This window comes from Manacus vitellinus, unplaced genomic scaffold, assembly GCF_001715985.3.
Source record: "Manacus vitellinus isolate BGI_N305 unplaced genomic scaffold, ASM171598v3 scaffold_37_pilon, whole genome shotgun sequence".
Taxonomy (NCBI): domain Eukaryota; kingdom Metazoa; phylum Chordata; class Aves; order Passeriformes; family Pipridae; genus Manacus; species Manacus vitellinus.
Window position 1 is genome coordinate 6,000,759 of NW_021940517.1, and position 26,629 is coordinate 6,027,387.

The following is a 26,629-nucleotide window of genomic DNA, read 5'->3' on the forward strand; positions in this document are numbered from 1 at the left end:
TCTAGAGAAAAAAAACCCAGATCCTTCTCCAGAGCAGAAATAGCTCTGATTTTAAAAAACCCCACAAACCTACAACAACAGAAGAACTAAAACAAACAAAAAAATCCCAACCAAAACACCCACAACAAAACAAAAAACCCCCCACAAAACAACCAAAATTTCACATACCCCCTTAATCAGGGGGCATTTATAAATTTGTTGCTACAGGGTAGTTTTAAAAGTTACAAAGATTACAAATAATCACATAGCTTTCAAGAACCTTTATACATCATCTTTTTTAATTAGATTAGCTTTACAAGCAACTTGAGAGCTCTTTCATAATGAACACTGCTTTTGAAATTACACAACTTTATAGGCAACCTGTAAATGAATCCTGAATTTCTTCGCCTGCTATAGATAAAGGTCTCGTATTTCACAGCCAGCTAACATCATGAATAAAAATAGCATTATGAAGCTTTATTTTTAACCAGGACTAGACACATACAGATCATAAGACAGTTTAAAAAATAGTTGTAAAACAAGGACCTGCTTGGTGATGCTCAAGACTGAATATTCAACCGACATGAAATGAACAGTTTCTGAAGGACATGGAAGAAATGGCTGACCTGATTTGTTGACCCTGTTGTAATGACTTACATGGAGTGAAAAATTAAGCACTTTTTAAACCTGTCCGGCAAGCACAAACCTACAGTGTAATTAGAATTTGATACGCTGTTTAACTGCAGCAGTTTGAATTACAGAGGGACTGAAATGAGTTTAAAGGCTTATGTTTACATTTCTAAAACAAAAACAAAAAAACCTCTGTTAAAGTAGTACTAAAGAAGATGAAGTAGAAGAGGCGAGTTTTTTGCTTGTTTTATTAGTAACCTAAATGCACTGCAGACCAGACAGTAATGAAGATTTGCACTCCTTGGCCAGGTTGGCAGAGGCACTTACAGTAAAGTATCCTGTCTGTTTTTCTGGGAAGAAAAGAGGAAAGACGAAGAGAACTGTACAGGGCAAGAACTTACTAAAAAAAGGAAAAGCGAAATCAAAACAAAACTGGGATTTCTGTTGGTTCTCCTAAATGATATACCAATACTGAATTTTTTCCCCCTTCTGTCAGTTTGTTACTAAACAATTAGCTTTTTCATGTTTTACATGAACAATAGTAATGTTTTTAATAAAAAATTACTGAGCTTTCCATAGAAAAGGTTTCTAATTGAATACAAACTATACAGATGCTAAAACTGTCACAAGTTGTAATATATACAGAAATATTTCTGTACACTCACATTGTTTTGGCTAAGTAAGGAAATAAGGAACAGATAGAAAACTGCAGTGGGTAAGCTGATCAACCCCGAAACTCCTGTAAATATGAATGCTGTTTTTGATAGGTTTGCTTTTGTTTTCTCAAGCTTTTAAAGCTCAGAAAAAATAAAGGAAAGAAGAAGAAGAAGAAAAAAAAAATCAGTGTCCAAAATATCAATTTCTTAAAAATAAGAATATCGAAGTTTCTGCACATCTCACTTTTACTCTGTGATGCCCCCTCTCCTTGATAAAATGAAAACAATGTAATAGAAAGTAAGTGTTTTCTTACTAAATATTTACCTCAGTATTTGTCAAAGGGCCGTGCCTTTTTGGGGAAATCCTTCAGCACAGTGAAAACTTAAAGATGTATTGCACAAGGAGCCTACAGAGTGATGCACTTCAGCTTCAGTGTGCTGACCATTTCCTTGATACTATATAATAGATCAAGGTGTCAACTAACAGACTGCGCGGGACACAAATATTTGAAAAGGAAATTAAAAAAAGGGAATTTTAGATATTCTATTAACTTATATACAAAGGAAAGAGGGGTGGCAAGTATTTTTTAGAAAAGGGAGAAAGCTCAAAAATTTCTGTCAAGTAAGTAAGGAGGTTCTGGGTACCTCTAATAGCCTAGGAAAGCCCTTGTATATACTTGTAACTTGATGGTATTTACCAGGTCCCCAAAGCCAATGACAGCAACCGATAGTGTCAAGTTCACTTAGTGCCAGTCACTTAAAAAATAAAAAAAAACACAAAAAAACCCTAACCAAAAAAAAAAAACCAAAACAAAGAAGAAACAGAAACTTCCCCTCTGTGGATTCAACATACAAAACCACAAACTGAACGTTACTAATAGCGAGATACTGATTTGCTTCTGTTAATAAGGTTCAAGAGAACATAGTCAAAAAAACAATACAGCAGCAATCTTTAAAAGTTAAGATTAGTGTGAGATATGATATAAAACAATCAGGTTTTTAGCTGGTAATTAAAGTGCTCTTTTTCTGACTTAAGGTGTAAAGAAAATTAAAGTGATTATCAGTTACTGGCAACCCTTACATTAAATTAGGTCTTTCATGGCAGAGGAGAACAGTATGAACAGTTTTACAAAAATAGATCCATGTTATTTTGGAGAATACTGTAATTTTTTTCCTTTTTTTTCAGTTTTTCTTTTTTTTTTTTTTAAGACTCAATTTTGATAAACTGTACCTGGTCATACAAAAATTACCCAAAATTCAAACTTTTACCATATAAAAAAAGGGAGAGATGAAATGGATTCAGCTGGATGACAGGTCTGGCAAAATATAAGAATGGACAAATTCTATGTAGGGCACTTATTTATGTCCAGATGCATATGCTGTTTCTTACTGATTGCTTATCTTCTTCACATAAGCAGTCACAGGCCTGGAGTCACAATCACATAGTACAATGCTTCAGCAGTCAAAGAACCTTCTATTTGATGCAACATTGAAACACTGTTTGCTTCCTTATTAAGATGTTGGTTTGTTGTTGATTTTCCTTTATCTTGTTATTCACATTCAAAAGTTAATAGATAGCATCAAGATTTATCAGGGAGAATAGCACAGGGAGTTGCTAAATCAAAGGCTTATAAAACGTCTTTCCCAACTGAGTCAGAAGGTTTATTAAGTTCAACCCTCACACCTTTTTCACCTGCAGAAATATGAAAAGGAAATCAGTATTATTTTTCAGCATTTATCAAAGTACAGTCTTTACAATTGCTACATTCACTGTCCAGATTAGTTTTAAGAGAGTAATTCGAAGACGGTTTAGTACAAATGATCTAGCAAGATAGGTATCTTTGTATATATGCTCTGTATCCTGCACTGTGTAAAGTTAACGAGCCATGGTTACTCTTCCTCTCTGAAAGGCAGCACATATTTGGCTGCTCACACAGAGAAGTGGATACTTCACACCATATGTGCAGTTCTGAAGCTCAGCATCTCAGACCTTATAAAGGTAAGCTTTAAGAACGGACAATTAAGAATCTGAGGATACTGCCCATTATTCTGTATCAGAACATCCAGAGCTTCTCGGTATTTACCTCGGTAAAAAATCTCTGAGGGATTTTTAAAATGCAACATTCCATCTGACCACCAACCAATGCGCATCTCTTCTGTCCTTTTTCTAAAAATTGACCTATTCAGGTCACCACAAATAAAGTTTGACTATCAAAACATTAACAGACACAATATCCCATACTCAAGAAAAAAACAGTATTCTGCATGGCTTTAGTTAGACTGACACTAATCCAAATATGAAGTTTTCTATTTTACGACATTTTATTCTATAATTTTATACATTATTGTCACTAGAAAATAAAAAGCATCTTGCACAATTCTTGCCACAGATATACAGCAAAGAACACAATTTTAATTGCAAATGACAACTGAAAACACAACATTATGGTAATATAAACCAGTTACAGGGCAAACCCATACTGAAGGAGGATGAGGAATTTCTTCACAGAAGGGGTGATTAAAAAATAGAATGGGTTGCCCAGGAAATGGATGGGGTCACGATCCTTGGAGGTGTTTGAGAAAAGACTGGATGTGGCACTGAGTGCCATGTTCTAGTTGACCTGCTGGTGTTCAGTCAAAGGTTGGATTCAATGATTTCAGAGGTCTTTTCTAACTTAATTGATTCTGTGGTTCTGTGACATTTAAACAACCCAGCCTTCCTTCCTTAAGTACCAACAGTTTAGGGCACTTGGGATTGGGGTAGAGGAGGGAGCACCTTCCCATCAGGCGCAAGCCCACCCAAACCACTTCCCTGCACTCTCTCTGAAAGGGCAGAGAAGCTGTGCAGAGGCAACAGCAGAGCTCTGACCCAGTAAAGCCAGCTCCAGGAGCTGCACCATCACACACTTGTGACATGAAGGCCAGCTCAGAGATAGAAAGGCTTCTTGTGGAGAGAGGAAGGCGTTATCTGTCACTCCTGACTGCCTAGGAAGTCACTGTGCTTTGCCAGGCATGTGCCATGGAGCAATGGGACATCCTACCTGGCTGGAGTTGAGGGGCTCCCTTCACAAGCCAGGCAGGAGCTGCACTGCTCTTACTACTCCCAAAATACACAGTCACCAGCTGCACCAAGGGGGACTGAACTGAACTGCAGCTTTCAGAGCTGCTACACAGCTCTTAGGAGGCTACTTAGGAGCTTCAGACACCTAGCAGCACTGCATGGAAGTATCATTTGGAAATGATTGGCACATGTCTTCAACATCATTGGCATCAGAGCTCTTGACAAAACTCCATGTATGTGTGCACTTGTGGTACACAAAATACACCTAATTTTCGTTTCTTTTTAAACTACTGTAACAAACACAAAATTGTGATGGCAATTACAAGCATGGCAGAAGTTCTAGACCATTTCTCCTTATAATGCTAATTTGAACAGGAAAATTAGATCAACTTCCTCTTGAGGGAGAAGCCAGAAAAGGAAACCAGATGCTAGATACATGAAATTGGAAATGGAGGAAGTAACTCCATTCTTTGATTCCAGATTTTAATTTTAGGCTTTTGTTTCTCCAATATAAAATTTTAGTCATGTGAAGTTGTATTCACTTGTTGAATCACTACAGTCAATCAAAACTATTTTCGAGGCTCTCAGTTCTGCAGTATTCTCCACACCTATTAGGCAGACAAGACTAGGGGGAAGCTGTGTCCCCCACGTAAAAATACTGAGCAGCCTCAGGTCTCAGAGAAAAGTGTGAGCAGGACAGGCACTGACCTGGATTTCTTCCCCAATCTCTGCCTAGGAGTTCAATCCTTGGGTCACCCTTCCCTGTAAAACCCGATTCTTGAGTTATGCCGATTTCTCCCTCTGTTTGTGCATGGGGTGAGGCAAGGACATGAGGCTAGACTACTTAGCTATTCTATCACCAAGAAAAAACAAACAATAGAGAAGATATTAACAAGAGATTACCTGTTAGATATTTTACTTTAGCTCGTGCTCTTTCATCTGCATCAAAATACCACACTGTTATTGCGTACCTAGGGAAATCAAAGGAAAAAGAACAGTGAAGCACTTGGCATGAAACACAATCTAAATGAGATGATACTTCTGCACTCTGATAAAATACAGTTTTCAGAAAGCAAGTGGTTGTTCTGGGTTTTTTTCCTATTAGTAGATATTGTCTGAACAGTCACTGAAGGGGTGACACTGGTGCTTTAAGTTTACACTTCTTTTTCCTAATGAGTTTGCTATTACAGTTCTTGCCCAGCACACGTAATGAAGTCTCTGCCTATACCACCTTGTCCTGTGATCCCATCTTTTTACTAGGTCAAGTCCATCACTGAGTTACAATGCAAAAACCTGTTTTTTTGGACATTTGGCACAAGGAACAATTAACTATCATGGGTCCTCTGTTCTTCTGCTGTTTGTAGGGGATTTAAATACAAAATGCCAGCTACTGAGAAAAGACTTTAAGGAGCTTTAGTAAATGGTATTTCACCCTCTAACTCTGCTGGGAGCACAAAGGGGGAGGGGAGAGCAGTACAGCTTCTTGAAAGGCTGCAAGAGGATGCACGGAAGGCAGTTTCAAGTTACTTCTCCCAGAGGTACTTCTGTTATCTCACAGCTCCAGTCCTCTGGCCATCCAAATGCGTCAGAACATGGGCAACAAGAAGCTTGGATCAACGAGTCCAATGCTAAATATTAATGCTATCTGGAAATGTTACTCATCACATGTGGGCAGTGAATGAGGGTACCTTTAGCATCATCCACTGCCCTGCAGTGAGGGACAAAGGAGATATGCAGTTTCCCCTATGCCTCAGACTGGGAGCAACTCCTCTAATACTCAAAAGATTTATGTATCCATGGTGGTTTCTGCCCCATAACTCTCTCCCAATTCCCAAACTAGCATATGGTAGCTTAATTTGAAATTACTGTTTTCTGACAGGTCCCTCCCAACAAGAGGGGACATAAAGCTGAAGTACCTAGTCAATCTTCCAGTAACACAGGAAGGTCCTAAGGACAAAGGAAAGGGAGAAGAGTGTAAAGCCACTACAGGAAATAATGAAGACAACATCCTTTAGCTGAGATCTGCTCCTGGCTCTGCGTGCTCCCACCCAGTTGGGCCAAGCACACATAGCAACTTCTAGTGTTTCCAGTCCTCCCACCTTTCTCCAAAATAATAGATAAGGCGTCACTACAAACTCAGCAGCACAGTGGAAGCCTAATCATCCACCCAGAGGAAAAAAAACAAAACACCTTTTTGTGAGGTCATAATTCACAGTGTCACTCATTTCTCATTAGAATTTGCTCATTTCTTGACAAAACAGGCATCATGCAGTAGAGAGTCCATTAGTCCTACCTTGTAGCAAAGGCTGGCTGTACTTCATGAGGGTTGCGGCGATCAGACCAGAAGAATAGCAGTCTATCGAATTTGGGTTCAATATCAGCGAATTGGGCTTTACCTTCTGGAAATATCCGAAGGATGCCTCCACTTACCTACAAATTAAGTATTTAAAAGCAATGCTTGAGAACAATGTCTCGTATTTAAAAGTACCAAGTATCAGATTTGAAAATATTTAAGACACTTGGAACTGAAACAAAAGTCTTTATCAGGTGCTACAGAAATTATGAATCTATGACTTTTCTGTCAATGCATTTAATAAAATGTTCTACACATTTTTCACTGAGTAATTTCAGGTAACATCAGTCTATATATAGAATATATACCTATCAGTCTATATATTATACATACACGGTCTATAGATATATATCTCTATATTGAGGTAAAAGTATTGCAGTATAGATGAGCGAAACATTGTATTTCACATCTAAGTTTCACTTTTCTCCATTAAAGGTATTATTTCATTTAACAGCAGCACAAATTTATGTAATGTTTCTATAATTAAAATGAGCAAGGAGTAGGAAACTTCGAACTAAAACCTGAATCTGTATTACTGATGGTCAATTTAAATCTCTTCCAGGTTTTGAAAACAGTTGGGCCTACCTACGTATGTCTAGAAAACAGCACAAGTAGGTGGGGTTAAATATGTAAGTCATGCGAACATCTTCCTACTTATAGCATTGATGTTGTTAAATCTAACTATAGATGGCCACCATAGGCCTTCATAAGAGTCATAACAGTGCAAGTACCAACAAGGCAAATTGATATAAATGACTGTTTTTTAATTGTGTTCTAAATCAGTAAACAAATGACAATTTAGATACATTTGTTCTCCTAAAAAAAGTTTGAGCTTCTTCTTCAATAAACAATATACTTGGTAGTATATTAAGTTGTAATTTAAAATAGATTTTGCAGGAAATGAAATACCTTTCTTCATAAATAAAATACCCAGATAGTAGATTTTTCACAGTTATTGTGGAAATGCAATTTGCTTGACGTCTACACTCTGGTATGTATTAAATTTTTTTCCAGGAGAGAAACTATAAATCAACCAGAAATGCCCCAAAGCTGCATTTTAAGATGCTCAGTACAACCAGTGCACTTATATGCAAAGATACTATCACGGCAAAAAAAGGCTGGTAATTTATTTTCTAATTGAAGGATCCAATTGGACATGAAAAGAGCATGTCAGAAACAGAAAGCTTCAAGTGCATCCATTTGACTCAACTCTCTGATCTACCAGTTCATGCAAGTATGTTATGAGGGGAAAAAAAAGAAAAATAAAAACTCTCAGCTGCAGCCTGTGTTATCCATATCTGCTGCACGCAATTCACAGAAACGGACTGCTTTTAGTGCTCTTCCACATGATACTTCCTACCTGTGATAGAAGCATCAGTAGTTTTATCCCTTTTTTTTCCTACACACAATGAAAATAAACTTCTCCATAGTTAATGGCACAGTTAAAGCTGCCTTTGCATTACTCTTTCATGCTTTCAATACAGCCACTTAGCTACACCCATTTTTCAAATCTACCTAGCCCACTGAATCTCTAGGAAAATCCTTATTAAAAATTTACTTCATCATACTCCTTTGTAGTAAACTCTTAAAGCACTTGAACTGGGCTATAAATCTGTTCTGCTCCCTGTATCTACAAAAATACAAAGACTTGTGCTGCTTTGAACTACACTGATGTAGCAATGACAGTAACACTTGCCTTATTTGAAAATGCTCTCAGGCTAAAGCATCTCTCTATTTCTAAGCATACTCCATTAAGCAATCTAACAGTAAACTCGCAATTCAACAGGATTGTAAGGACAAATAAACCGAAGGCAGTTTCATATATTCTTTATTTAGTCTTTGTGTATAGGAGAGGCATTTACTACTTTCCTTCAATCTTACTGTCAAAAAGGTCCTGCTGGCATAATTCAAAACCTTGAAAATAAACACTTCATCTCTATCTGCTCTCACTAACAACAGAGTTGGAGGGGGCAAAGGACACCTACAGCTAACATAAAGTAAGAACACAACTAAGGCACAGAAATAAGGACATGAAAAAATATGCCTGTAGCGAAGGTGCATCAGCAAGTATATCTAAAACAAACAAACAAAAATGTTTAGAAAGAAATTATTGCATACCTTGGCATCCCAGTCCTTATTAAGATAATATATACATGTAACACATCTTCCATCTCCATTTGGATTATCGACATGGCGCACGTATCCTGTTCCATTGCCTGGATAACAAGCCACCATAGCCTGCAGTCAAAGAAACAAATACAATAATTAATTTTATCCGTGTGCATGTGAATAGTCTATTTTATCTATAATAATTCTTAAGTAATTAATACATAAGCAACAGAAAAATTAAACTAGAAATACTGGGCAAAGAATTTTTTTTAGTTGTGTTTTCTTTCTAGTTATAACCTGGTTTTGAACACAGATGTCAACAACAAAGGAATGAAAGACACTGAGAGGAACACTTAATTCAGGCATGGAATTAAGGTGGGGCTGCTCCCAAGTTGTGACTAATCCTTCAGATTTCCCTCCCTTCAGTGAAATAGAAGAGACAAAAATGTTTCGTATATAATTAAGTAGCATGTGCTTCTCCTTGTGATATGTTTTCCAGACTCAGGCTCAGAGACTTGAGTTCAGAGCTACCTTTATGTACTTTTTTCCCTGTGTTTCCAATTCAAAGAATTTCTCCCAAAAAATGCTATCAAACTTTATTTTTAGGAGACTTAAAGACAAGACCAATAGCCCATCTTACTCGATCACTCCAAGTGCATTCTTGGGTTTGTGTTTTGTCCTGTACTTAGGAGGTCTTTGAACCTTTGTTGAAACAAGCCTACATGTACAAGAAAAACATCCTTTTTAGTCAAGAAGTGAGAAATTGAAAACAGACACTGAACAGCAATCTGCAATAACCTTCTGACATCAAACGATTCCCAGTACAGTAGCGTATTAAACTTCCCATGCTGCACTTAGCTCAGCTGACTTGAAAGACCTCTTCAAGATGGTTTCTGAGTCTTCAGACATGCGGTTGTGCATGTGAAACAAACCTGCCCTGGCTAACAGACAGCCTGATTAGCTTGATTAGCTATCAGAGCACATCGCTGGTTCCTTGTACAGCACATCACTCCACCTTTATGCATTTGCTGGAAACAGCAGTTACTTCAGGTTTTGGAAAGAGATCAGAACAAAGTTTTCCAGATCAAGACACCCACTGCCATCACAGTGCTCAGATGTCTGCAGTGACAATATCCTATCTGCAAGAAATTGTAACATGAATTTAAAAAAAAAAAAACAACTACAAAAAACCCCCAAACAAACAAAAAAACCCAAAACAAAACAAGTGTGTTTCTACTAACACTGCTAACCTCAATGACTGTCTGCTGTCTGAAAAAACTAAAAACTTATAAAAACAAACATTCCTGTCTAGATTTAGCCTGGTTAACTTAGAATTCTAAGTTAGACCCCTGGATTGCAAACTGTTTCATCCCTCATGCAAAACATAAAAAATATTTTCCCAATAAAGTGTTAACTATGAAAATGTAACCAGTATATTGAAGTAATTCAAATCAACTCTTTTAGTGCATTTTTTGCTTTATACTAATAATTTTAACTTTCTCTCTCTGCTTTTAAAATCTTATAAATAAAGCTTTCCACAATTTGCATTACACACAAGTGCTGAGAAATATATTCACAGCAGGTAGCTCAGTAAACTGTGTTTTAAGCAGGCTAAAAAATAGCTTAAAGTACTTGCAGTTCAATCAGTAAAATATTTGTATATCACATGTAAGCAGAATGGATTTTACTATCTGGGGCTTAGATAGCAGCAACCATTTTAAAATCTTTATTTCCATATATACTCTACTAATGGCAGCAGCAGGTTTTGGTAGCTCTGTCTAGGCAGAAATCAGAACAGTATTTGCCAAGCTGTAACACCGTGGTTACAAAGATGCCTAGACATTAAGCCCAACTTCCTTCACATCAGTTGGAAGTGACTACACTGTATGAAAAGTAGTCAAAACTACAAAATTCAAATACACTTCTCATTTTGCAACTAGGCACTTCAGCGTCTCCATCTTTTTACTACAATCATAATGCAGTCACCATTACAGGCCTCGCATTACGAAAACCTATTACACATATCAAGAATGTGATCTAATATTTGGCAAAGTCATGACTTAGTAGTTTTGCTGCAGGATGATAAACCTGCAAAAATCAAAACAGTGAGTTAGAAATACGAAATAATGTAATAAATGTTCTGTAATTTCCTTTCTTACGAAGAAAAAAAGGAACAAAACAAAAGCAAAGCTGGGCTGGAAGAATAAGATATTTGGTTTCCACTGAAAGCAAAAGTTTTTGAAAGAAGTCTCATGTACCACAAAAAAATCCAACTAAGCTCTCACAAAGTACGAACAGTGCTGAAAGCAGAGCCAGGTCCAATCCTGTAACAGTATTCCTACTAACAGGAAAGTTTTAATTTAAGCATTTTTGCTGAGATATATTGTGCAAATGAAACCCTGACATTAATTGTTCCTCAATATCTATGTGAAACAGCAATTAAAACTTATTCAGAACGAGGAGAACTTTGAAATCAAGTAGCTAGAGCAATGTCAATTCTCACTGAAATCACAAGGATTTAGACTCGGATATGAAAAGGTCTTCAGGCATGCAAAAGACCTACATACATGTCACTGAGCTAAAAAAACTACTACTAAAATTCTAGGACAGTTCTCAGGTCTCTCTGGCCAATACAGACTGGTTGCAGTCTGCTCCTCAAAAAGATAATTTTGCAGGTAGAGAAGCATAGATTTGCATCCTACTGCTATAGTTTCCTTTACGAGGTCCTGAAACAGGTACTTGTTCTCTTTGCTGAAGGGAAGGCAATAAAAGAATACTTAACATCAACATTGCTGAAGAAAAAGAGGAGCAGCAGGACTTTTTTCTGGGTAATCATCAATTGTCACCAACTTCACATAAAGAGTAGCTGTATTCAATGTCAGAAGTATTTCATACAATTGAGTCTAAAATACTTTCATTGTTTAAAAAGAGCTCGTTTTTAACTTTAGAGTCTGAAATTTCTGCTATCATCAACTGCAAGAGAGGAGAAACAGTTTTGTTGCGATAACTTATCTAATATGTATTTGTTATAACAGTAGGAATGACTCAGCCTTCAGCAGCAAATTGGAAAGCAAACAAATTCGGGACTGAGTGGGTGTAGCATAATATACATTGCTTTTGCCAGTCAGTGTGACAATTCCCTCTCCCCAGTTAACCTATGATAAGAAAAGGTACAAAATGTAACAATTTATCAGTCATGGGAAATATATTGCTTTGTGCAACAATATAAAGCAAGTTCATGTCAAACTGTCATGTACTGCAAGATTACCCATATGGAAAGGACAAAGAAATGATCCATGTAAATTACAAAGCCACATGCTTTTGTGGTTGCTTTAACATTTTACAGTACAAATAAGCAGGCAGATATATGTCAAATAGAGACAAAAAATTTGTGTCTGAGGTTGGTTTTTTTTTCTAAACACTGTCAATGGCCATCAGCAGAGCCACACATTTGAGACCACAAAGTCCAAGTCCTTAACATTTTAGGCTATGAAGAATAAAGTTGCTAGCTCTCTGAAACAGAGTTACCTGTCTCATCTGTTCCCCCATAAAAGTAATCAATGAATTCAACTCAAGGTATTGCATTTTCTTTATAGAAAATGAGATCTCCCCTTTTGTGCTTCTTAGGCATTACAATTTTTAAGCATTAAACTTAATTTCTGCAAACAATATATTTAAGCCATATGCTGGATTTGTTCACCCACAGGATTCCTTTGCAAACACTGTAAATATTAACCTTCTTTAACCCCACAGCATTTTGTTTTAGACTGAGTACTCATGTCGAGCACATGAGTGCTGTCCTAAGATACCCTCTGGAATTCATGAGTAATCAAGAAAGCATGAAAGTGATATCTGCCCAACCTGTGTCTATCAAATCCAAAGTAATCACATGCTAAAGAAGCTCCTGATTCACATACAGAGATGTTCTGCTTGCAAATGTTTTAACCCTGGAAAATTAGGCCATCAGCCCAAACTGAGCTACACTGTTAACAGAAGAAGTAATGGAAACCAGATTTTTTGCTAAGCATCAGCATCCATAGTGTGCCAGCCATTACTCTAACAATTAAATGCACAAAGGTAACATCAGAAGGAACAAACCATAGTTCGTACAGTTTTGTTCACTATGTAAAGATGCATCAGCTAAGACACTCGACCTGAGAGGCACAGCACATCACTGCAGCTGAAAAAATTATTTCATTTGGGACTAGCCTCAACCTCCTTTCACAGAGAAGTATGACAGTCTCACTCATCTATAAAGAAGAAAGACTTGCAGGTAAACAAATTAAAGTTTTCTCCTCTATCCTCTCCATTTCTCTCCCAGCTGGATACATGCAAGTTTAGGTATCATTCCTTAAAAAACAAGAATGCAATAGTAGCAACTTCTTAGGAAAGAAAGGAAAATACTAGTAACATGAGAATGCAAAATTCCTAAGGGGAAAAAAACCACCAAACATATAATGGAGATGACGTGTTCTGACATAATTATTTATTAATGTAAAATAACTTCATTGTTCAGCTCAGATTACAGAAAGTTGCATCAGTCAAGGAGATGACACTTTGACACTTTTGCTGCTTTGCTGAAGGAACTGCAAATCTCAGTGAGCAAAACAAGATGTCTAAATGCAAGACCAATGACTTCCTACCAAAATTTATCAGATGTGCTCACAAAGACTTCACTGGAAATCCTTGGCATGTGTCATCTGACAGATCATTCAAATAAAGAAAAAAACCACACACACCACTGGAATGAAGAAACAAAGAAAAACAATACAAAAAAATCTGACTCATCCCTGTTCTGTCCATCTGTGGTGTATTTCTACTTCAAAAATTTATTCATCTGTGACAAACAACAGTCCTGAAGAAATAAATTTCACTTTAAGCACATATCAGGGTATGATTTTTCACAAGTTGAAAAAAGTAACAGTCAAATTGAAGGAACAAAAGCCTGTTTTAGTACCACCTTGTGTGAGAAGCATCAACATTAGTGACTTAAAACATGCTAACGTGGTACAACTTGGCTTGGATTCACAACTCCTCTGCAAATTCTTCACAAGCACAGATAGAAACTTGCAACAGAAAGAAAATATCAGTAGGGAGAAAGTCCTGTCAGCCTCACCCAAACCAGAAGAATCTAAAAGAGGTAAAATAAACTCTTTGGGACACAGCTAATCCAAATATTTCCATACTAACTTTCATCTGGGTAAAACCTCACAATAATATCCTCCATGATTTAGTAAGCAAGGTTAGAAAACCAAGTTTTCATGCAAATCAACACTGTGAAACTAGAAAAGCTGGAGAGAAACATCAACCCCTGCAAAGATTTCTCATTAAAAATTCATGCTTTGCAGTTATCACCTTCTGGAGAACCTGCAAGAGGAAAACAAACTACTACTAAGAAGTTTAAAAATCAAACAAAGCATTAGCTCACACATCCCCAAGAGAAGACAGGGATCTCTGAGTTAGAAACTAACATAAAGAAGAGACTGACATGTTGCAGCAGCTTTGCATCATTATTTTTAAGCCCTGTCTCCTAACACTAAGTTACCACTACAGTCATTCAACTTGCCCATTAGCAAAGGAGTTACGAGCCATTATTTTCTGTTGCATTTTTCTCTGCAGATCTGGTAAATACCTAACTGGAGATCAAAAGAAAAAAAACCCAAACAAAACACAAACCACAAACCAGCAAAAAACCAATAAACCCTGACTACACCACACACCAGCTATTTGAGTCATCTTCTGGCAAGCCTAGAGTAAGCTGCTCTTCTAGGGAAAAACAACTGAAGGCAAGGATGACAAACACAGGTCACCCTCTCCTGTGGCTGCTACAGTTTTAACAGAAAGTTGGAAAGCTTGGCAAAGGGAAGGCAACCTGAACTGAGAACAGAGATGAAAAATGAACTCAGATAGGAGAGAGGAAAAATTTGAGAGTTGACATAGCTGCTTACACTATTAATAGAATCAGCACACAGCTATGTACATGGATTACATCTTCCATGACCTTCTAGGGAGTTCAGAAACTAATGGTAACCTGACCTACCTCTCTCCTTCCCAGGCGCTTCAACGCAATGGCCAATACAAGATTTCTACTTGCTTTGAATAGAAATACATTTCATAAGCATTCAAAATCAAGTAACATACCAGACCACCGAAAGTTTGGCACAACGTATTAATACTTTTACTACATTGCTTATTTTTAAGTTGGCAATCAGATGTTGCTTTCTCAGATCAAAGTTCAGAAAAAGTTTTGCCAACATAGCAGCAGCAAGCTCTTTAATTTCTCTTCAAGTCACTGCTTTACTCCTGTCTTCATTTTTACATGACATTACCCTGCCCACAACATTCACTTAAAACATCCTAGTAGACTGACACAAGCCAGAAGGCATCAGCTTTCATGTTGATTCAGTGGCCACATTCAACCCAGCTCTCCAGGGCCAGAAGATCCACAAGAAGTTTGGATCCAAACACCTTTAGTGCAACCATGGTGCCACTCAGCAAACCAGCTCAGGTATTCTTCAACTGTAGCAACATGAATTTTACTACTCCCCATTTACCATTCAATTCTAATTGCACTCAACAGCGGGATCACACAAAGTTGACTTCCAAATATCACTCCTTTAATCCATGCATGAACATGGGCTCCAAGAAATGCTCTTGAGCTCTTGAATTGCTGAAAAAATGTGCATACAAGTCTAGATGATTCATCACTTCTTACATTTGGCAAAGAAAAAATACCAAACCAGATCTGCAGTTGCTTACATCTAATATTCAGGAAATGACTGTGCCCATGGGATGTGCTTACACTTCACTGAGTACATCTAAAAAATAAAAAACAGGATAGAGAAGCTCTCATGAAGCCATCAAGCAAAAAGCATGGGGGGAGATGGTACAGATTCTCAAGAGGATGACAGAAGAAGGCACATTCCCTGCATGGAAGCTTTGACTGAGCCTTGAGGAGAGCAGGGCAATCAAAGAAACACATCTCCAAAGGCGAACTGAAACCAGTACAGACAGACATAACAGGAAGACCTAAAACTCACTTCCTAACTCTCAGCTGAGGTCCTGCAGCCCTCACCGCTACTAAACTGAGATAGAAATGTTTAAACATAAACACGGTTTTCTGCACTCCTGTACCTGAGCTTGTGAAGTTACAAGTCTCAAATCTCCAAAGGCAAAGAGATGGCTGAGTCAGCTCACAAACTGCAGGGGGGGAAAGTATAGACTGTATTTTCTGTTAAAGTTAACACACTGGTTTTTTCCAGGCTGCTAGCCAAGTCAGATGGGACATGCATATTCTCAAAATTGTGCCAGTTTAATCAAAAGGTGCTGTCTTAAAACTGAATCAGTGAAAGTACCCCTCTAGACCTTCAATCTTATGAAGGCCTTGTTTCCATTAACTTAATCAAACTGCTTATCAGGAAAATAAATTAGGAAAATAAAATGGGGTTCGTATCTAAGAAAGTACACAGAGAGCTTGCACCAGCTTAAATAGGGTACTAAAAAAAAAGAGTAAAGTTTATCTAACATATCTCTGAATATAGACAATGTCTTCGAGCCTAAGTCACCTGCATTCCCTTAGAAAAAAAAAAAAAGAAGAAAAAAGAATTAATAAGAGCACATCCAAGATATGTCAGTGCTTCAAAGCACTAAGAGCTACCCTAAGGTTCAACATAACACATTCTGATAGTTTTGATATCAAAGTCTATTGCAAACTTTAAAAGATCAACAACATAAAACAAAATAATCCAAAAGAATCCCTCAGATATACTTAACTGAGGCTTCCCAAAGAAGGTAGATGAAAAGCACGGTCAGTAGGGGCAGAAAGTTCTCTCTTAAAAGCCCAGGAGCAAACACACCACTTTGCAGCTAGGAAAGGTTTAAAGCATACTTTGATTTGTGTCAGCCTAAATCTGTCTACATTATGATTAAATAAGTTGACCAATACATTTCAGATTGAAACAACTGTTGAATAACGTTAAATATGTTCGTAGAATTGGCAGGCCTCCACGGCTAACTCCCCGTTCCCTCCAAGAGAAGCAGACTCATGACTCACTGTTTTGGCGCTGTACAAAAATTTGAGAGAAGTCAGTCAACACAAATTTTAAGAGTCTGGTTTTAATTTAACATCATAAATGCTTTGAAATGCATAATACCATTTAGAAAATAAGTACTTTGAAACTTTTTTCCCCAAGGTGGGGCAGAACTTTCTGCTCTCACATGAAACTACTCATCTTACTACTTTCATCACTGACCATTCAGAAAGGGCACAGAGAAGCAAAATCTTTAAGAACTAAAAATAATATTAAAGCAAATTACGAGTGCACTAAAATAGTAAGAAGTTAAGTCTCATTCAGCTGCATCACTTAAAATATATTCTGACAGCAGTTTGTGCACATCAGATTTCCAGAGCCAACCACATGACATCAGCAGGCACACTAATACATAACACATGAAGAAGCATGGTTACCTATCTTAACATTTTTACACAGGATCAGTAAATTTCTTCAGCCATGTGAGATCTACTGGATAACTGAACTTTCAAAAATGACTGGACTCTATCTTTAGAGGTCTTTTTCAACCTTAATGATGCTGTGATAAAAATGAAGCATGCACACCAGCCCAAACTTCAAGGCTGGAGACTTTATACTTAATACCAGGAGAGGCTGGGGAGGAAGAAATACTAAGAATTAAGGAGGACAAGAGGTGGTTATTTTTTGGTTTTATTTTCAAACAAAACCTCACTGTGAAAGTGAATGGCTGAGAAATTCGCCGTTTAAGGAATATCACTCATCATCACTATCATTCTCCCCCCAGAACTATACATACTGAGAAGCCTGGAACTTCCTTCCTATAGAAGACACGAATCTGTACATGATCATTTTGCTAAATACTAGGAGGGAGACTAATTTCTTACTTAAAACTGCAATTTTTTTCTGCTCTAAGGAGCAATATTACAATGTAACTGAAATTTAGCTTGCAGGAAAGGTATCTTTATATAAATTTGAATATTGTGCAACTGCATGGTAAGAGAATTGCATGTTTAGTACCGTGGTTAGCCAGATACTTCAAAATACTCGTGTACTCTAAGTTCCTTAAGTTTACTGCAAATGTTCATTACATGAACATTTACCAAAGTGTTCAAGTCAAGGCCTCAGGTACCACCTCTGTATTTTAACCACAGAAGGATTTACTGTCATAACCAGTATGCTAAGGAAAATTATTTTTAAAACAGTTTTTAAGGATATTTTCAAGGGGACGTATATGATTCAGCACGGCCACGGAATTCCAAACTTCACACTATACACTATAGCATTCACTTCTACTATTACAGTCCAGACAATTCCTTGAAATTATTTATAAATTACAAAAAACCCAAATAACTATGCACTGAAATGCTAATAGACATTTATTTATAGACACTGATTTAATTTATATTAACACTGCACAGAAGTATGACTAAGGTCTAAAGCCAAATAGCTACAAACAGCCTATAATAAGCTTTCAAGCCACCTACAATTTAAATGCAAAAAATGCTGACTCTGCCCATACTACTTTTTATGGGCTTTCACACATAAACTGTCTCCATCCAAGCCTTTCTTTACAATCCTACCATAGCTCTGTAATAAGGCCTCTGTCCCAGCTGGTATAAACAACACTTAGGGTTTTTTCGTTTGACCAGATCACCCAGTATATCCAGTTCAAATGCAAGCAGGCATTATACAAATCTACTGGTATTCCAGCTGTCTCAGGTTCCCACCAGTGCTTGGCCAAAGCCTTGAGAACAGCTGAGGCCACACAGAGCTACAGGCTGATTACAAACGCCAGAAGCAGGACTGGTGACGTTGGCATGCTAGTCGGAAAACTGGCTCCCAAACCCATGCCTTCAACTGTATGTGCCAGCAGAGACAGCCATGTCATTTCAGGTTAAGGAGGCATTCTGCTGAAACAGGGAGGCTGACTCTGTGGAACTCCCGGAGGAGGGCAGCTCAGGAATGCAATGTATTTGCCCTAGAAGTATGCGACCATGTGAGCACAAGAAAGATCTGAATGTACCCAACACCGAGTCCAGGCAGCAAAAAACACTCGAGGAAACTGCCTGTGCTCGCCTAGCCAATACAAAAGTCCCACTGTCTTCTTAACACCAATTCAGCTGACCCTACAGCAAGCGTACACTCATGGCAGCAACAAGATCATTCCTAGGTTAGGATCTCCTGCAGAGCTCCCTGGTGCTGCTTCAACAGGATTTCTCCCAGTCTCCCCATTATCACAACCACTTATGCCCCAAGAGACCAGCACAATGGAAAGACACATCACTCTCGTGGCTGTGGGAAAAATAAAACATGCTGCATTACCAACTATAAAGTGGTTAAAATGGACCCATCTGGTTGGTTCCAAGTTAGGAAACTGCTATGAAAACAACCAATCCAATCAAAAAAGTTACCTATTTTCCTCTTTGTCACTATTTCAATAACAAAAATAGTATTTTATATATTCATCAAAAAATTCACCCTTCCTAAAAGGCAAGTAGGCTTCTCCACAGATCGGCCCTTTCCTGTGAATATCAACTAGGTTAATGCTAACTGACAAGGCTCCTGTCAATCAACATCGTTATGACTGTCTATATAACTCAACAAGAATTGTGGTTAGACTTCAGATGCCAACCTCAAATCCCAAAATTTCCCACTCTAAAAATCAGAAGGTAGCAGAACCAAACTCCACACAGTGATGATGTAAGCAGAAAAGCCTGACAGGAACAAGAAAGCCTTTCTGAAACAACTTGTCACTGAGACTTCACTTCCCTCTTCCAAGGCATCCAGAAGAGCACAGAACCAGGACCTCTCTCCCCAAATGCTCACAAAGAAAGTTAGAAATCTGAACACCAGCTGTGTTAGCATGCAGCCAGCACTTACATACTTTTAAACCTTCTTAAAAGCACTGCATTTAATATAAAAGGGAAGCACACTGTTCCAAACCCCACCTAGAAATAATGGATTTCAAGACAGGATGTGCACACCTCATTCTTTTGTGTTTCTGCAGAAAGGTTTATCTGTATGTCCCTAAAAATCCAATCAGCAGAAACCTTTCTGGTAAACCAAAGGACAGTTAGGGCTTTGCAATCTACCATACTTACTGGGAAGAGATTGCAGGGATTAGCAACAGTAGCCCAGATCAGAGGTGTCACATCATTGTTCCACAGGACATATTTATGCAACCTACATGCAAGATCTGCAGAGCTTAAGTAAAGCCTGTTCCTAGCTTAATGTTGTGTGAATAAAAAAAAGAAAAACAAACAAAAAGAAAAAACATAATTGATGACAAAGTGTTTGCCTCAGTCTGCAAATACCACAAAACAAGTCAAGGATATGAACTCATCATCACCTCAAGCAACAGCAGTGGAAATTACTGACGGACATACAATGTACAGTGAAACAAAGGGAAGATGAATAAAGAAGCAGGCACCAGAAGGAATAGCAACACTGACAAAAGTCTGCATTATTGGAAGGGGGAAAATAATGCTGAATATCACAAGAACTAAGGAACAAGAGGAACAGAAATCAATTCTAAAAATCCTACATTCCAGATTTCAGGATTGGCAGAAATAGGTCTTTGAAGCAGAGACTGTATTTTAAAATGAAATTTCTACATAATTACTAGGAATAAACAACAGATCTTCTAAAACACGTATCTAGTACACTAACACTGGATAGCAGTTTCTAAATAGAAGACTGCATTTCAAGAAGTTATCTGTAGGCAGCCAACTGATTTACTAATTTCTATTACGTATAGTAGATGGCCCTGTATCTTTATACTAGAGACACAATGAATCCCAAAACTCATTTTGTTTCCTCACTAGCTGACTATTCTGACACGGGCAACCAAAGAAGAGGAAAGCCAATTCCGAAGCCATAGAAAGGCTGAAGGGAAGAATATGGAGAAGAAGGGGAGTGGATAAGGACCTGCCGACAGTGGATGCATTTGCCAACCATGCGCTGCAGTAACGAAGGGAGCAAGTTCCACAGTACAGGTTTTAATTGCAACTGCCCTGCTATTAACCCCATGAAATGAGGCTGCAAGCACTAATGACTGAGACACCCCAGCAGGCCTCAGCTGTAATTGCTTTTGTGTGCTTCCGGCCCCTTAATGAACCACACCACAAAACATCTTGGACATTGGAGGTTACTCTCAGCACACAGAATTGCAAGCAAAGACCAGAAAAAAGCTTCCGCTCCACACACAGCACAGCACTATTGTACTCATATCCACCCACTACGGGCAGAAGGCTGCTCATATCATTGGTCTCACAGATAAAATGTTCACATGGAGTAGCTTGCAAAAAGCTAACTATCTCTCTGAATGGCAGCTCTGCCCTCAAGCCTAACTATTGACTTATTCCCCCACTTGGCACACACACAAATCAGTAAAAAAACATATATTTTATCCCCAGGATCAATACAAGCAATGCTATACAGCTACCATGAAAACAACCGAAAGTTACTCCAGAAAACAAGAATCTACTTACTCTGTAAAGGTAACCTTAATTAAGGGTTGCCAAGCCAAGATAACCCTTCCTTGAAGATGAAGGCTAGATGACAAAAAAAAGTTTAAGAGACTTTTCAAAGGAAAAAATCGCAAAGGGACTCGATTTTCTCATTGCTGGCCAATTCTGTTCCCCATTGAGCCCCTGGAAAATTCCATCACTCCCTCTAGAAAGCTGTTCCCAAAAGGCGGGTGGGAGAGTGAAGGCAGGGGGGAAAGGGCATCGGAATTTTCACTCTTCAAAGGTATGTTTTCTCTGGGGTTTTAATATGGAGCTATTACAAGCTGAACTGTAGAAACTGAAATCTCAACGGTCAGGAAGGTTCATTTAATACTAGCTTTGTCTTTCAATGGGTGTGTTCCTTCAAAGTAGCAGGATCTGAGTGTAGAAAGAGAAAAGACAGTAAAAAGCAGAAATCTGCAAAATTCTAGTTGCTAAAGGAGAAGACTAAACTAAAAATAAAGCTAGTTGATAGCACCTTCATCTGTATTTCTTGTCCTGCAGTGGAATATTATTTTCCATGTTTACAAATAAAGCTATAGGACTAAACAGGTAAAAATAATATATGTTTAGCTTATGACCTCTTACGATATAATTTTGGCATAGCCTTGGCTCATGAGAGAGGCCACTCCCATTTTCTATTTTCACTAAGGAAAATGACAAAGTCAGGACTCCAGTATAGGAACTCCTGTGTTGTTCTTGAGTCTGTGCCAGGTGTTAGGAGGCCTTCGGGAGTCACTACATGTCATTTTCTCCAAGCTATAATGGAGATTTAATAAAATTTTACTCAAGGCATTAATTTTAATACAAAAATTAGAAATTTTTAAGTATAAAGCACTTCAAGCATGGATCTTACTTTCAAGGCATTTCAAAGTAACGGAACAAGCAAAGCAAAGAGCACTAAAACAGTAAACTGCAACTGCAATTTCACGATAGCAAACTAACCTTCTTTCAGTGAAAAATGAGGAGTTGCCAGCGGGATCCCCACAGAACCTGTACTTTTCATATGTGACCTCATATGAATAGGAGATGAGCAGCAGAATGACAGTGTTTACACGCAGTAATATGCTGCATAGTTCATCCTAGCCCTGGTTGCAGAAAGGTACACAGAAGGGTGCAAAATGACACTATGTGCCTGGACAGCAAAACAGCAAGTGAAATTCAGGAAAGAGTAAGTGTTAAGGAATATTCCTTGGGGGGAAAAAAAAAGCTTACTTATAAAGTGATGTCTTCTAAACTGGATAGCATCACTTTAGAAAAAAAAAAGTAATAAACACAGGCTGTTTTCCTAGGAACATCATCTCAGCACAGCAGAGGAGGCAACTAAAGTGTCATACGTCACTAAACAAGGAAAGGTGACGCAGAATATATCACCACACCAGCATACAAACTCATGACATTAAATACTGTGATTTTGCTTGCCTTACCTTATTAGCAGAACCAGAAAAGCTGCACAGAAGAGCAGCAGGAAGGACCAGAATAGTGGGGCAGTACCCAATGGATAAACACTAAAAAGACTACAGTTCTTCAGTTTAGGAGGGAAAGTATGTCAGCTGAAAAAATGCATGGAAGCAAAGCCGGACTTTTTTAAAAAACATGACAAGTAAAACTACTGGGAAATGAGTTTTCACAATACAGAGTCCAGGAGACACTGAAATCACCATCAGTAGGTTTTAAACAAAAGGAAGTTCCTTTTCCACCTAATCAAACTGCAGGACTTGCTGTTACAGGATGTTGCAGAGGCCAAAAGTACAAATGGCTTTTAAAACAAGATTACACAAATTAATGGCAAATATGTCCATCCATCTGCACGTATTACAAGCAGTGGTCTAGATGCAACCTCTGGCTCAGAGCTCCTGAACTGACAGAGGTGGACAGTATATAACAGCATCAGTTTATATACACTTTGAAGCTTTATACACACACCAATTATTGATTATTTACAACAAATACAGAACGGTATGAACATAGAGGACAAATACTTGTGTGAAATGGACACATCTGACAAGGAGGAATTCCCATAGAACGAACATGAGAGGGCAACCTGCTAGAACCTGAAACTAATTAGCCAGAGTGCAAAAACTGAGTAAAGCGGGTCTTTCAGCAGAGTGGGTCTTGAGCATTTGAACAGTAACAACAACAACTGGGTTTAATATTTTTTCTTTTAACAGTAACACATAGCTTTAACCTACAATTCAGGGATGGTCTAGCATCTCATTTACACAGAAGGTCACTTCAGATGAGCACAACTCCATCTGGCCTCAATTCACAACTAGATATATGGCATGGATGGTCAAACTGGCATCTCAGAAGAGGCACGTCGCTCTTATCTTTCGAGTGCAGTCCTTGCAGAGGAGACTCCATTGACAGGGTGCTGCAACTGCTGAATACCTGGCAGAGAACAGCAACTGAGGCAAGCCTAGCCCTCTGCAGCCCTGCTGGGGCAGCTCGCCTCTCTCAGCACCTCTTCTCCTCTCCCTCAGCAGAAAATGAACCCACCACTGCAGAACAAGGTCCCCAGGGAATCGCAGGCAGAACAGAAGTGGGCAGGAGCATCAAGTTCATGTGGGGAAGACAGATGAAAGAAAATGACTAGAAGGTAGATGGGGGTGAGGATTGTAACTTGAGAGCTGCAGGGTTTTGATTTATTCAAGAGCCTGAATAAAATATATGAGCCTGACTCTTACCTCTTCAAATGTTCCCTTCTCACACTTCTCTGAAACTTTTTTAATATCGAGAGGGTGGCATTTTTCTTAAGTGAAACTGAAATGTACCGAAAACAATGTTGTCCAGATGTTTGTGACAAATTTGCTACATAAATAAAAATAGGTGAAATATTAAAATAAAGCATTTTTGGGTAGTCTGTGGACTGTCTGTTGGAAACAGCATATTTCACTTTTCTGTGTGTCTTGCAAAGAAAGGATAACTATCCCTACTGCATTATGCCCTCTCAGTACAGAAATGGTCCTAAAATCATATATAAATTTAAAATAATTCTGTAATTTTTGAGAGAAAGTATGAGCTCCCTATAGATAATTGATGTTCATTTCTTAAACTTTTGCTTCAATCAGTCTTGTGAAGTGTACACATGCTTTGAAAGCTATACTAGGAAAGAACTGTGCTAGGAGTATATGCACCTACGAACTGAAAAACACGCAACCTGTGAGAAATCAGGAAAGAGGCAGCTGCACAGACTTAGTACAAGTGACAACCTGAATGACCAAAAGGGATCCAAGGTAGGAATATTTCAAACAGTTACATTACCGACATATTCAACCACAATGATCCTTTACGGAGCAAACAACCGCTAGTAGGAAGACAGACTTCTGCCCATTTCACTCAGAGATGCAATAAGCAGGACTTATCCTGACAGTGCCACTTCTGAAAAAAGTGTTTTAACAGACTGCAAAAATTGGCTTTTTTGGTATCTCCTCCACTCCAATCTGCAGTATTTTTTTTTCCACAGGAGGGCTGAGGTTGGCAGGCACCTCTGGAGATCATGTGGTCAAGCCCCTTGCTCAGGGCTGGGGGAGCAGTAATCAGGTTTTTAATATCTCCAAGGATAGAGACTCCACAACCTCTCTGGCAACCTGCTTCTCCATCTGATCACCCTCACAGTGTAAAAAGCATTTCTTACATTTAAATGGAATGTCTTTCATCTCAGTGTGCCCACTGCTTCGTCACTGAGCACTGCTGAAAAGAGTCTGGATCCTTCTTCTTCGCTCCTTCCATCAGGTATCTGTACACACGGGTACAGTCCCCTCATGCCTTCTCCTCTCCAATAGAGTCCCAGCTCTCTCAGCCTCTCACCATATGATCTGAAAAAGCAAATCCACCACCATGAAGAGCGGCACTGAGTGGCTGATGTGCTGTCATATAGGGGCTAAAAGAGACACAAATAAGGTTAAGCCAAACAGAGGGACGCTTAAGACAGCATCTATTTTACTAGGCATCATCTAGTATGCCAGCTGAAATTGAGTCAGTTTAAGATGCCCTTATCAACTGGCCACAGTTTCCTTTCTCACAGCAGCAAGGCTGCATGCCAGCTGCCTGAACAACAATGCAACAACCACCGACACTGGAAAGGCCCGATGCCTTCAGCAGAGCACAGACCACACACTGTCCGAATACAGCAGAAGCTGTTGAGGGATCTTGGCATCCACAGCGAAGTTTAGCTGCTTGAACAGATGCTTGAACAGCACAGAGAGCAGCAACAAGAAAGATGTGTTATTAACTAACTATAAACTGCTTTGGAAACCTCTCACATGTTACATCCCTGGATTTTTTCACAAGGCAGAGAACTTAAATATATGAGGATTCTGGCCTCAAAGTTAGTATAGACCAAGTTTTTAATCTACAGCAATTTAAATTCCACATTATCACAACAGTCAGGTTAATCTATTATTGTAACTTTTTTGTTTAATTTGACTAGTAACTTCAGGACTGTTCTAACTATACAGCTGCAGCCTTCTGACCTACGCAAGCAGGAAGATAACAGACCCTGGCATACCAGAAGGTCAGCAAGCCACAGCAAGACTGTGCCCAGCAGAGAAACCTACAGCCTCTGCCAATTCACCAAGAATTTTGAGCTCTCAACAGAACAAAGTGATGTGAATCAATAATATAAGATCTTCCTGTAAATATATTTAAAATATATCCATATAAAAAGAAAATCAAACCAACTAAAGACACAAAAAAACAAAACAAAACAAACCAAAACTGAATTAAGCATCTGACAACCAATGTAACAATTCCTCCACCCTGTTAGGATCAAAAGGAAAAACAGCTTCCTGAACTCCCCTCACTGCGTTCACCTTTATATCATTTTCAACATGTTTGTTTTTGCTTAAACAAGGCAAGGCAGTCTCGGGCTCTGCTGTCACAGCAGCACTCTGGGGCCACACAGCAGCATCTCGTCAAAAGTTGTACATAATTTGTACAGCCCAGAATGCCTTCATGGTCAAACTATGCGGTCTAAGCTGGTCTGACTCTAAATTAATGTGTAAAATTAATCTTGGGGTATTTAATAATCTTTTTCTTTAGGCCTCATTAATTACCCTACATGTATGGACTTCATCTCTTTGTTAGAGCACTATGCATACAACATATCGATAACCACTCTACCTCCACAAACAATGGCCACACAGACGTGCAGGCGTGCACATTTCTACCCAATTCCTATTTATAACATCATATGCTAACAAAAATACTCTCAAGTAGTTTTAAGCTAAATACCAAAGAACAAGAAAGTCTTCAAGTGTAAGCAGCTGTTACGTGCATAAAAGCATTGCTCTATTTTTGAC

General features: G+C 38.4%; 1 protein-coding gene across 1 annotated transcript; it reads right to left on the bottom strand.

Annotated features, from left to right (window-relative positions):
• Positions 1–256: 256 nt before the first annotated feature.
• EGLN1 (egl-9 family hypoxia inducible factor 1) lies at positions 257–24,982 on the bottom strand. Its single transcript, XM_029961583.1, has 5 exons — positions 24,964–24,982; positions 8,798–8,917; positions 6,620–6,756; positions 5,230–5,297; positions 257–2,958 (listed from the first exon to the last, which is right to left on the bottom strand). The coding sequence occupies exons 2-5, from the start codon at positions 8,912–8,914 to the stop codon at positions 2,894–2,896; spliced, it is 387 nt and encodes a 128-aa protein (XP_029817443.1). The 5' UTR covers positions 8,915–8,917; positions 24,964–24,982; the 3' UTR covers positions 257–2,893.
• Between the last annotated feature and the right edge of the window lie 1,647 nt (positions 24,983–26,629).

Coding starts and splice junctions, on each gene's coding strand:
- EGLN1 (XM_029961583.1), bottom strand. CDS start 8,914: ATGGTGGCTTGTTATCCAGGCAATGGAACAGGATACGTGCGCCATGTC. Junction 6,757..8,797: donor ATAAGGACTGGGATGCCAAG/GTATGCAATAAT, acceptor CTTAATTTGTAG/GTAAGTGGAGGCATCCTTCG. Junction 2,959..5,229: donor TAAAGTAAAATATCTAACAG/GTAATCTCTTGT, acceptor ATATTTCTGCAG/GTGAAAAAGGTGTGAGGGTT.